The sequence below is a fragment of the Aythya ferina genome (genome assembly GCF_964211825.1).
Source record: "Aythya ferina genome assembly, chromosome: 19".
NCBI classification, from domain to species: domain Eukaryota; kingdom Metazoa; phylum Chordata; class Aves; order Anseriformes; family Anatidae; genus Aythya; species Aythya ferina.
Window position 1 is genome coordinate 1,952,741 of NC_140309.1, and position 12,081 is coordinate 1,964,821.

The 12,081-nt window shown below is 42.2% G+C and overlaps 1 protein-coding gene across 7 annotated transcripts in view; it reads right to left on the bottom strand.

Moving 5' to 3' along the window:
- Positions 1-12,081, bottom strand: part of TSPOAP1 (TSPO associated protein 1) — a 69,543-nt gene that overhangs the window by 34,639 nt on the left and 22,823 nt on the right. For 6 of the 7 annotated variants that reach the window (XM_084492740.1, XM_084492737.1, XM_084492735.1 and 3 more), the window contains exons 6-12: positions 9,170-9,277; positions 8,176-8,259; positions 6,845-6,934; positions 6,102-6,224; positions 5,595-5,699; positions 5,201-5,251; positions 2,574-2,594 (exon numbers count right to left, since the gene is read on the bottom strand). In XM_084492740.1, the coding sequence (XP_084348866.1) occupies positions 2,574-2,594; positions 5,201-5,251; positions 5,595-5,699; positions 6,102-6,224; positions 6,845-6,934; positions 8,176-8,259; positions 9,170-9,277 (582 nt within the window). The remainder of the gene's footprint in view (positions 1-2,573; positions 2,595-5,200; positions 5,252-5,594; positions 5,700-6,101; positions 6,225-6,844; positions 6,935-8,175; positions 8,260-9,169; positions 9,278-12,081) is intronic. The other variant, XM_084492736.1, reaches the window with a different exon arrangement.

A 12,081-nucleotide genomic window follows, 5' to 3' on the forward strand; every position in this document is an offset into this window, starting at 1 on the left:
ATAGGGATGACTTGCTCCATGAAAATGCATGCTGAGTACAAGAAAGCTGCATCGCAACGGGATGATATGCAGGGGAACATTGGGGAAATACTGTGCAAAGTATGAGAAATACTCATTCCTTCAGCTTAAGACTACACTGCTAGGTAAGCATTTTTATCTTTTTTATAGTGTTTTCTTTCTACCATCTCTATATCTTCCCATTCCAAAATATTGCCAAGTCTTGGCTGTCCTTACACATCCCCACACCCTCCCTAGCTGCAGGCATATTCCCAGGAGAGCACAACTGCTCCTTTCTCTCTCCTCTCTCTTGCCACCATGTAGTAGCTTAGTGTGGCTTCCTAGACAGTTTTCCTGTGTAGACCTTGCTCATGCCCTTCAAGTAATAAGAAGACACACAGTATTGGTGCTAGATGCAAATTTCTCATCACAAATTCTTCAACTGAGATCACGCAGAAGATATTTCATTTGGCATCAGTGCATCTGGCTGAGGCACAGGCTCTGTGCGAGGTGACATTTGCTCAATCAATCTCTTCAAAATTTTTCATTCTATGAAACGTTTTTGAAATGTCTTTTTCTCCTTCCAACTCAAAAATTAAATCATGCTTTTGAAATGCTCTAGGAGACAGAAAGTCTGTTTCTAAGAAGCTCTAAAAGTAACAGTTTTGACCTGGATAAATCTTTCTTTCTGGTCTCAGAGTACTGCAAAATCTTTCTGTCCCACTCCTTACCAATTTCCAAGTGTACATTCATTTTTATTTTAGAATAAAACACGTGTTTTAAACTTGTCAGTTTTATAATTTGTTTCCTGTCAAGTAGCTAGGAATTCTCAGTCTTCAAGTGAAGCCTGGTGAAGTCTGAAGTGTGGCAAGGAGTAACTGTCCCTGTAATGAAAGAGATTATTACACGCCACAAGCAACTTTCAGAAGCGTCTGCAATTCTCTGCTTGCTCAGTCAACCCCCTGTCACTGAGGTCATGTTGTACAGGATTCCTCCGCAACACAATACATGTGCCTCTTAGCAGGCTACTCACAGAGGTTCGCATGTAGCTAGGCAAGCAGCATGTTTCCAGGGCAGTGCTAGGAAGCTGCGGGATAAGGAAGAGGAACCCACGGACAAGGTCAAGAGCTGCAGAGAACGAGCAAGAACCAAGCCCCAGACACAGAAGAGACAGAAGTCTTTTGTGTCTATGCATCTATGCTTATCCCAAAAGGGGAAGAAAGATGAGCCACACACCAACCTGAGACTGAATAGTGGGATTACCAGAAAAGGCTGCAAGAGCAGGGAGCAGTGCTTGGAGGGATCACGTTGACCAATTCAGGAACTGACCACCAATTTCAGGAAACAATTTCCCTCACTGAGCTAGACCTAACCACTACCAGCTCAGCCCTGTCCTCTTAGATACTCTCTTTGGCTGCTTTGTTACAATTCTCCTCCTGCAAAGGATGTTCCCCCATCCAGACATCCTTTGCTACCTTTCTCCATATCTTCTGCTACCTGTTTTGGGGATCAGAGAATCATGATTTAGGTGTAAGAGGACTCTGGAGGTTTGCAGTCCAACCTCTTGCTCAAAGCAGGACTAACTCCAAACTTAACATTGGGATTAAAGGAACATCTGTAACTCCACATAGATGTGGGTGCTACTTCTACAGAAAGTGGGCATACCCTGATGTCCTCAGGCTTTCTTCGGAAAAGAAAATAATTCCCGTTCTAAAAGTTCCCAACACTGTATTTGCCTTTAAGACCAGTACTATGAAGAGAGATGACATTTTATTTATAAAAGAGATGCTTCAAAATCTGCCTTTCCTGTCACAACTGGTAACTGAGAGCCCATGCTACACATTTTTGGTAACGGCTGCATCTCCTCCATGGGCATACCTTTGCCCAATCAGTGCTGTCATTGATCTCCCCACTACCCACGAGACCTTCTCACTGATTTTTGCAGTCAGATTTGAAGGTGACTGCCAAAATCTGTTCTCTGTCAGGTACAAACTCCATCACTTCAGTAGAAACCCTTATTCCAAATCTTTTGTCAATACGCCAACCAGCACAGCTCCCAGACTATAATACTTCACTAATTACTACCTCTTCTGTAAAAATTACTATTCACAATCTCTGCTTCCTGTCTTCCAACCAATTACAAAGCCAGCAGGTATTATTCTTTATGACTCTTTCGCTTGCAATGTTGTTGCCATTGCTTTTGGTTTTGAAGGAAATGCCTTCCTCTTGGACTGCAAGTAGTTGCCCAAAGACCTTGTCTTGTGTTGACATACAAGGTCAAAGACAAGGACCTTGTATGTGATGTATGGAGAAGGTGCACAGTTGGACAAATTTGAAAGATATGGAAAAGTCCAATAAAAGCTCAAAATTCTAATTGGTTGAGAAAGCAAAGCATTTAAACAGAAAAGCAGCTGCTCTATCAAACTCCTAGTGGCAGCTTCTTTAATTATATTTATTTCTTAAAGGTGACACTCTTGCAATCTTTTCCAGAGTATAGTTAAAACAGAAATATCAAGCAACTGTCAAAGCCAGGACAGAGGAGAAGAATGTCCTGCTTGACAGGATTATTGTAGTACCTGCATGCAATCCAAAGTACTCTGGTAGCAAGGAGAAAAGCAAAAAGAGATATAAAACCAAATCAGCAGTTACACTAGCCAAAAATTAACAACCTGCAAAGATAACCCAACCCTCAGTTTGAATGAGATTTGTTTCTCACCAACTTTGTGTCCATCTTGTCCCATACAGAGATCCCCACCTCTATGCAATCGTCTGCTTGCTGAACAAAAGCCAAATCCCCAATACCAATTGCATGAACAAGGTAGCCATGCACATTTTGAGGGCCTCCAAATCACAGTAAGATCTGAACAAATGAGTTTAAGTGCTAAATTTCAAGCTTTCTTTTCCCAGCACATTGCAACCATCCCTACCTACCACACAATGGATTGTTTGTGCACAGACTCCCCAGGTCTGAGACCAAGGAGTGCTGGGAATCAAAGCCCAGTTCAGAATGTGGCTTTGACACAATTTCAAGCAGCAGACAGACCGCTCAGTCATGCACCCTGCTCCTAAGTCAGGGAAAACAAGCCAATTTGAGCCAGGTTTACTGCATTTCCCTACAAATTTCTGCACTGGATACTTGAAAGCAGGCTGTTGCCTTTGGTATCAATGAAGTACAAAAGGCATTTGACACTTTGTCCCATGCACATCAGAAAAACTACTAAATTCCTTCGTCACCGTGACCATACCCCCCAAGGTTTTCTTTCTAAGCAGAGTTGGTCATTCTGTGCATAGCATTTCCTCACACAGAAATGACCCCACACCTCTACTTATCCCCATCACTTCCCTATTACAGAGCTACACAGTAGTTGAAGATGGAAAGCAGCTCTGGAGATCATTTAGTCCAATCCCCTCAGCTCAAAGCAGAGTCAGCTAAAGTAGGCTGCTGACAACCCAGTCTCCTTGGGTTTTGAACATCTCCAAAGAGGAAGACTCCACTTAGGACAACCACCTGACTGAACTCTTCCAAAAGAGGAATGGACCACACCCATTCTCCATTAATATTACATCAAAAAGCAATCCAAACACATCTAAAATGACAATATGAGGTGTTAAGTAATCCCAACCCCATATCTAGCCCCTACACTGATATTCTGGAAGGACTATGATTATAGTTCAGTTGTTTAAACAACTGTTGCTCCACATTAAACTAGCTTTCAATGACAGTTTCTCTCTCTTTTTGCCACCTGGTGTCACTGACTTATAAAGTAATTCTGTACCAGAAATATGAAAGCAAGAACTGATGAGGCCCTTGTGGAACAGCATGACCAGCTACTCAAACAGAAAAAAACAACTGCTCCCTTTTTCCCCAACATGGGTAGATGTCTGTCTATTTTAAACCTGAGAAGCTGCTCCAATCCTTCGATGAATTAGTTCAGAAAACATTTGCCAAGTATCAAACCTCCCTTGCTGTAATGGCTGCTAAGAAGTCAGCTAAATACCAACTGATGTAAGAGTAGCATACATACCAACCCTGATCCTGTCTCTGCAGCCTGTCTCTGCAGACGTCCCAGAAAGAACATGGAAATGGGACAACATATAACATCACTTCCCTTCAATATTCACCCATCTTGCAACAATTTCAGTGCCATCTGGTTAGGAGCCCAGCACTCTTAGGATCTCCAGTTCAGATACAGGTCATGCCCACTCAGAGGAGATGCCATTTACAGACATGGAACAATCTTATGGATAAAGAAAACTTACCATCTTGCTCAATTCTTCTGGGCTCCTAACAACCACGGAGATGTTGCACACTGGTCAACATAGGCAATTCAGGCTGCCATCTCCGACTGTACATGTATGTCACCATTATAGACATGGCCACAGCCTCATTAATAAGAGATCTCAATGTCCAGGTGTACAACGAGGCACTCTGCTCAGATATTTTAGTACTCAGAAAGCCTCAGTGGACAGACAGAGCAGAAGCTGCTCCATGTGCCTTCACACCTAGCCCCACTCTCAGGCAGCCACCAAATTACCACATCAGGTTTCAGGGTTTAGTGCTTTGCATTTGCAGTTCCAGGAATCCACAGCCAAGGTTTTCTCCTAAGTCATCTTAACCACTGAGACAGTGCAAATCAAAACCAAAACAGTGTTCATCCCATTTGCCAGCCTGCATCATTAAGCTGTCTGCCACCATGGCAAAGCACATTCTGCGCAGATGTCACAGCACTCACACAACTGGTCTCAGACTAGCAAATGGGACAAGGGCACTGCCTCAAACGTCATCACTCATTATCTTCAGGCAAAGGACACAATTCAACCTATACACACAAAAAAAATATATCAAATAACATGGACACAAGTATTCCTCCTCCCTGCAGATGACCCTGGAAATGGAGCAGGCAGATCTGAGGTTGGTTACTTAATGCATCCCTGAAAGAGTTGCTGGGCACGGTCTGAATGAAATAACCTATTTGAGGACTGAACAAGTTAGGATTTAACCACACAAAACTCTCATCTCAGTGACTACACTCTGCCAGCACAACCAATAATTATACACAGCAGTAACATTTTGTGTCAAGTCAATACTTTATCACATTTTGCTCAAGAACTAATACAATCCAGGGCATCAAAAAAAATGACATTAAGAACAAAAGATACCAACTCTGCAGCCACTAAATCAGCTTGTTTTATTTTGTCTTACCTCTAGAAGCTGTACTGCTCCTTCATGTTCCCTTTTTGCCTCTGCCTGTGCCTAAGAAAAAAGAGACAGAGTAAATAAGAAAGCAGTCTACCTAAACTCACTTCTACTATCATCATCACCCTGACAGACACTATTATAGCTTTAAGACATATTATAGACTGAAGGCATCTTTGGTCTATGGACAAACAGCTGTGGGAGATCATTCATGAGAAAAGCCCCTCAATTTGCTCAGGTACCAGAGTTCACCAAAACACAGAGACTCTTCCCTGGGTTACTTTAGTAGATTCACATATAGCTCCTCCATACATTGCTCCTCCAAGCAACAAGGTGCAGGAGTCCCAGCTCTTCTGGGAATTCATAGAATAAGATGTCTGATCCCTCACACACTGCATACCTGCTGTAACCGTCTGACTTCCTCTTGTTTCTCCTGCAGGACTAGCAGCGCTTCCTTGTGTTCGGCTTCCAGCTGCTGCCTTCGCTCAGCCACATCTCTCATGTGCTGCAGAACAATTCACAGACAGTTTAAGGGCAATGTTACTGAAATAATGTCCTGTGTCCTGCCATGAGCCATGGAGTCAAAACATGGTCTGTATCTCACATCATTAAACAGAGAAGAAAGTAAGAAATTCTTGCCACAAGCCAGAGCAACACAAAGAGAATCCTAAAATCAGTGATGACCACCTTATTTTCCCCTTCCACCCAAATCCCTGCAGCAGCCTTTCCCACGTCCCTCTGCTCCCTTCGGAAGGCCATGTCACAGGATCCTGCATGGCAGAACCCCCAGCAGAAGCACCAAATCTAAAGAACAGACCAAAAAAAAAAAAAAAAAAAAAGCGAAGAGACAACCTGTGCCATCCAAAAACAGCACTAAGCATCTGGACAGTCCTTCCAGCCTACTGACCTTCAACACCTGCTCTAGATTCTCCAGCTTGGTTTGAAGTCCTTGATTTGTCTGAATTACTGAATCCCGTTCCTTAGTAACCAAAACAACCTGCAACTTCAGGTCAGCATTCTCAGATTCAACCTGAAGAGAAAGGATTGGCAATTAGCACATATAGCCATAGGTATTTGTTATATAAAGAATGGAGGACAATTTATTTCCATAGTACGCTATTTTACAGACCTGCTTCTTACTTGTAACACCAAAATCAACCTCCTCTCCCTCTGTCTTCCATTCAGAACAAATACTGCCGTATTTACACGCACATGCCATTTCTCCTACTAGGTTCTCTTTAGCAGGGGGGAAGGAATTGGGATAAGAAGAGGTTATTTACTGAAGAGATACAAACAAAACACACAAGCTCTGAGAGCTTTTTTTTTTTTTTTTTTTTTTAATTCTATATAGTGGGATTAACCACAGAGAACTGTGCAGAAAGACACAATAACCTGCTGAAACTGCATTTACCTCCTCCACTTACTATAGGAAGTTCCAGTAATGTATTTTGTTTCTGTAGCACACTATGGCTTGATGACCACTTGCAATGCAGATTACCAAGTAAAGAAAAATGCTTCCAATTAGAACAAACAATTGTTAAATATGTTGGAAGACCTATGCACGGTGGCAACATGATGACTCTTAGTTCATCTCAGAAAGTTTTACGGAAGGTAATGCTCCATCTGACAAACAAAAATACTGCTTTTTACCTGTCCTGCCCATCCAGCCTTCTCATTCAGCTGCAAGTTCTCTTCAGCCAGTCGTGCATTTTCACTCTGTATCTCCTGCAGCTGGATCTCCTGTCCAGAAACAGCAGGTGTTACCATTCCAAGGTCCTCAGACTAACTCCCCCACCTTTTTCTGCATGACTCCACTGTTCCTGTTGACTGATGGTTCAGGATGCTGGCAGGATACTGCTTGAGCAGTGGAAGGTAACAGTGTGCAGCACTGCTCAGGCAGATACCAGCCTCATCTCAGATGGTCTCATAAGTTGCTTTTCTCATTTATATAGCCTCAAACCTCAGAATAAGAAAGACATTTCCTTGTCTACTTCTGTCTAGAACTCTATCTCTACCGACAATTCATCAAGTTTCACTGCTGGTTCAAGACTGCAGTCTTCTCTACAAATTTCAGTAGAGGAAGAAGAATTTTATGTCTCTGAGCAGGCAGGAAGCCATGGACACTTACTGAGTTATGCAAGTCTAGTCCACCTACAGCCCTTACAGCATCAGAGGAATTTGAGAGTTTCATAATTACAAGTGACTCCACAGAGACACACACACATACATACATTCCCACACCACACAGTTTTAAAGAAATATTTTCACATTTTCTGGATATTCCGAGAGCTAATACCCTGTAGTGGAGAGTCTCAATCCCAGTCTTTCAAGGTGACTTGGTCCCTTCTTGATCTCAAAAATCTGCTAACAACATATAACAACAATCTTATTCCCTAAACACTCCATACTTACCCAAACAGTGAGCTATGCATCATGGACATGTAGAAATGACATCTGAGCAAGAGGCAAAACAACTATTCAAAGGGTCACCACCCTTTGACGAAACTATACATTGTGGCAGTCATTAATACCACCAGAGCTGCTCAGCAAGGTAGAAACATAAGGGAGAAATCAGGATGCTGTGATATGACCTGCAAAACCTCCATGAAATGGAAAAGAGGCAAGGTTTCATCCAAAAAATAAGAAGCACAAGAAAATTATGTGCAATTACTTTCTCAAGATGCAGAAATTTTTGATGCTTGCCTGGAGTACATGTGAAAATAGAAAGCATCTCCCCAGACTTGCAAAGGCTATGGAGTTTCATCCAGTGATTTACGTAGCTTTATCCAACCCACAACTAGCTGAAAGACTAAATAAAAAATTCCAGCTCCAAGGGCTGAAGCCCAGAATTTGACACTGTTTAAGAAGATGACTGGCAACTCATTACTGCAATAAACAAACAGAACCCAAGACAACCACACAACAACCTAAAATCTTATTCTACCATTAGATTCACAACACTAGGCAATGAGAACACTTACGAGTTCTTTGCATCTTTTATGTTTTTTCCTCACTTCATGCTCAAGGTTTTCACATTTTTTGCGCTTTTTCTTGAGTTCAAATTCCTGTACAAAACAAGAATAAATAGATCACTAAGTCCATGTTCTTACAGTGCAGAAGAAATTCAGGCTCTGCTTCTCAGACCCAATGCTATATTAGCTTTTCCCATTTTCTTAAAAAAAACTCTTTTTTACAAACACAAATAATATATAAACCTAGGGAGATTTTTCAAATAACATTGTAAACCAAAAAACTTTTTAAGTAAAACAGCTACTCCTCTCTTTCTCAACCCTTTCAACTTCTGGAAACAGTGCTCTATTTCCCATCTGCAAAGTTTGTCCCTATTTGTGTAGGATAGGATGAAGGACAAGATGTGAGGAACAAGAATACAAGAGTTGTGCAGAATATGCAGCCTGAAACAACAGCTGTGCTAAACTAGCTCTTTTTCTAATCCAGTTGACATCTAACAAAGAGCAGACATCATCTGGTTATGTACCTTTATCTATAGTTACTTGCAATCACTCTTAGCTCCCCAGATAGAAAAGAATGGCTAAACTTCACTGTGAACTGTCCTAGTTTGCCAGAATAATTCACAAGGGCCATATTCCTCACAACATCTGTCCCAAGTTAGTCACATCTGTTTCCCAGTTCAGATAAGACTAAACTAAACATATCACAGAATCTATTGGCATCGTTTCCTCTCATTTTAGTCTGATACATTCCCCCACCAGCTCACATAAGATGCAGCACAATACCAGGAGATGTCTCCCAGAAGCACTCTCAATGCAGAGATAGCCTTTGCAGGTTGTGCCTACAAAAGACTTCAGTCCCCCAAACCTCTGCCTGGATCCTATGGGTGAAAACCACAAGAAAGCAGTGCACTCCTTCACCTAAAACCAGACTGGTTTTATTCTGGAAGGGAAGTGCCAATACGCACAGACCCCTCTTGCACCCACAGACAGGGCAACAACTCACCAGCTGCTGAATCTGTTGGCTGCTCTCTGGGTCTGTTATTGCATTTCTAGGAGGGAAATTTTCATGTCCTTCAGAGGCAATGCCCAATGGTAGCACACCTGGTTCCACCTGGAAAGCAAGCAAGATATCAGAGAGCTCAGGAGAACAGAGCCCACCTCACAACACATGTGCTAAGGGAGAAGACGCTCTCCTGGCCGTACCACCTAAGACAGAAACATCCCACATGAAAACTTCTGACCTTCTCCAGAATTTATGATTAGAAAGGTTGATGTCACATCAGGGACCAGTCAGCTACCACAGAGAAACGTGTTGGACAGGTTCTGGAGCCCAGTGCCACTCAGACCAGCTTGACTAAACCACCCATCTGCAATGGTGGATTCAAGGAAGTTCTCAGGTTTGAGCTCCCCTTCGTGCCTCATCTGAAGTTTCAATGAGAGGCATCAGCAACACCTTCCATGGCCTTCTCCAAAGCAATAAACACAGCAGGAAGATGGTCAGATGGGAGGACAAAACCCTCATAAACTTGAGAAAGTAGAAATCAGTGAAGATCTCAGAATACAAGAAAATCAGTCAAAAACAACTTCAGAAGAACTACTAATAAACACAGGAAAAAATCTATTATTTATGGCCTAGTGACAAAGTTTCACAAGCGACTTTATTACACACCTCAGGAATTTCTAAGCTGTTTTCTTTTTGTTTGTTTGTTTGTTTTTTACCTGTTTTGTGCACAAGTTTCTAACGGAATACCCTTTAATTTGGGCTACAAACACACCTTTAATCCTCTAAATTTTCACTCTCAACTGATATCTGACCTGGCATTGTCTGGTCAGAGTAATCCCTGACAGGAGGGTAAGGTGTGAGGTACACTGAAGAAAGAGGGCAACATTTAAATATTGAATTTAAAGTTGTTTTTGATAAATGGTTTTAGGGACAGGAGATTGCGATCATCAAATCCAACTTGTACGGTGAAGAAGCAGGAGGACTTTGTGACTCCATCTCAGCCTCTAACCTTCATCTGTCTGCCATCAGAACTGGAATTTCTCATTTCACTTTGAGCATCTACAGTCTGAGGGATCTGTGACAGATCTATGCTATTAAGTCTGAGCTCCCTTTATAGTCAGTTATTAAGAGAATATCCCAGCACTACACCTGCTGTCTCTTATCTATTTCAGACTTGAAACTCTGGTTTTAAATACAACTATATTCGTGGCTCCACTGCTGAAACCCAGGAAACTATGAGACTACAAGCCTGGGCTATCAAAGCTTTCAGATTTTCTGCTACAGAGCTGGTGCTTGAAATAGGAAAAATCCTGAAACCACCATCCCGCAGCAAGGCTCACAGATATTAGCACCCCTGGAACAAGGGTGACATTGGTCTGGCAGATCAAGACCCAACCAGTGGCTGGAAATCCTGAGATCCTCTACCCAGGCCATGGTGCCTTACAAGCCCCAGCACTCAGAAGCCTTCAAATGTTTTGTAAAAACATTATTTTTGCCAGTGGAACCGTCCTTTGGGACTAAGGTAACTAACTAAACCCCTCAGTCTCACTTGGAACTTGAAAGGCTTTCAGCTAATATTTAGCTCTGGGATACCCACATGTTGAGATTTTTATTTTTAAACTATCTGGCACATACTAAGTTTCAAATCTATATTTTCCCCACCCCCACAAAAATTTTGCTTCCTCACAAACTGAAAACATTGCACTTTAGTCAGCTTTAATGAAGTGACGTCCCAAGAAACGCTAGTGGATATCACCTAAGGTTTGATACCTACTGTACCAGTAACATGCACTATGCTTAACAAGCCATCCTCTCACAAACAAATATACAAAGCAAATCTGCTTGCTTGTAAACATTTCTCATTAAAATTATAAATAAAATGATGAAATTCCTAATTACAGCCAACCTACAAAATTTAGAAAATTAAATTTGCCTGCTTGGACCTAATTTCCTCCCAAGAACAAAGACAATCCCCCCAGCCACATGCTATTGTGGCTGCTATTATATACTGCTATTTTTCTGCAGAACCCAGACTCATCACCATATCAGACAACTGGTAAATGAGACTGGCACACACCATGAAGAGAGCTGTGATTTCGAGCTGTGCCACCTCATTCACGGCAGAGCCTGGAAGATGCTCAGTGAATTCAGGTGTAAGTATTCTGTTCAGCAAAACAGTTAAAAATAACCAGAGAAAAGCTGCTTTCCACCCTCGAAGCTATCCACAGTGTGCACCTACATTGGCGGAGCCAATTGAGACAGCACGGTGGGGCTGCACAGCTGATGAGACATCCAGGATGTATTGGTTTAAGTCAAGCATACAACAGGCACAGAAGTATCCGTGCTTTGGCAAATGACCAGAATGTTTGAAGCAAGCAATAAGGTAAATTAAAAATGTTGTAGGCTGTCTAGAAAGCTCTGTCCTTGGCATCCAGGAGGCATCACTGCAATCCTGCCCCTAAATCATGTTCCGTGATTTAGCTGTGGTCCCTTCCCTCAGCTGTTCCAGGGCAGCTCTGCACAATACCACACAGAGCTGGACCAGAAAACTGATGCAGGTTACAGAAAAAGATGGAAGGAAGGCTGTGTTTGCTAGGCCATTTTTAACTCTGATCTGTTCTCTAGTCCCTAACACTTCACTGCAGCAGTACAACTGAAGGGGTAGTGGGGACATGCAGTGGGGGACAGGAGGCTGTTTAAGCTGGCACTGTCAATGAGAGAAATCCCTCTTAAGTTATGATTGGACTTTACAGAGATAAGCATCACTTCTAAACCCTAAAGAAGTAGAGAAATCAGCAGGAAAACAGAGAAAAGGGATTTTCCAATGACAGTTAGAAACAAAGCTTGTTCTTTACATCCTGAGGAAGTTCTTTAAAAGTCACGGAATACAGCCCTGATGCACTGTGCCAGGG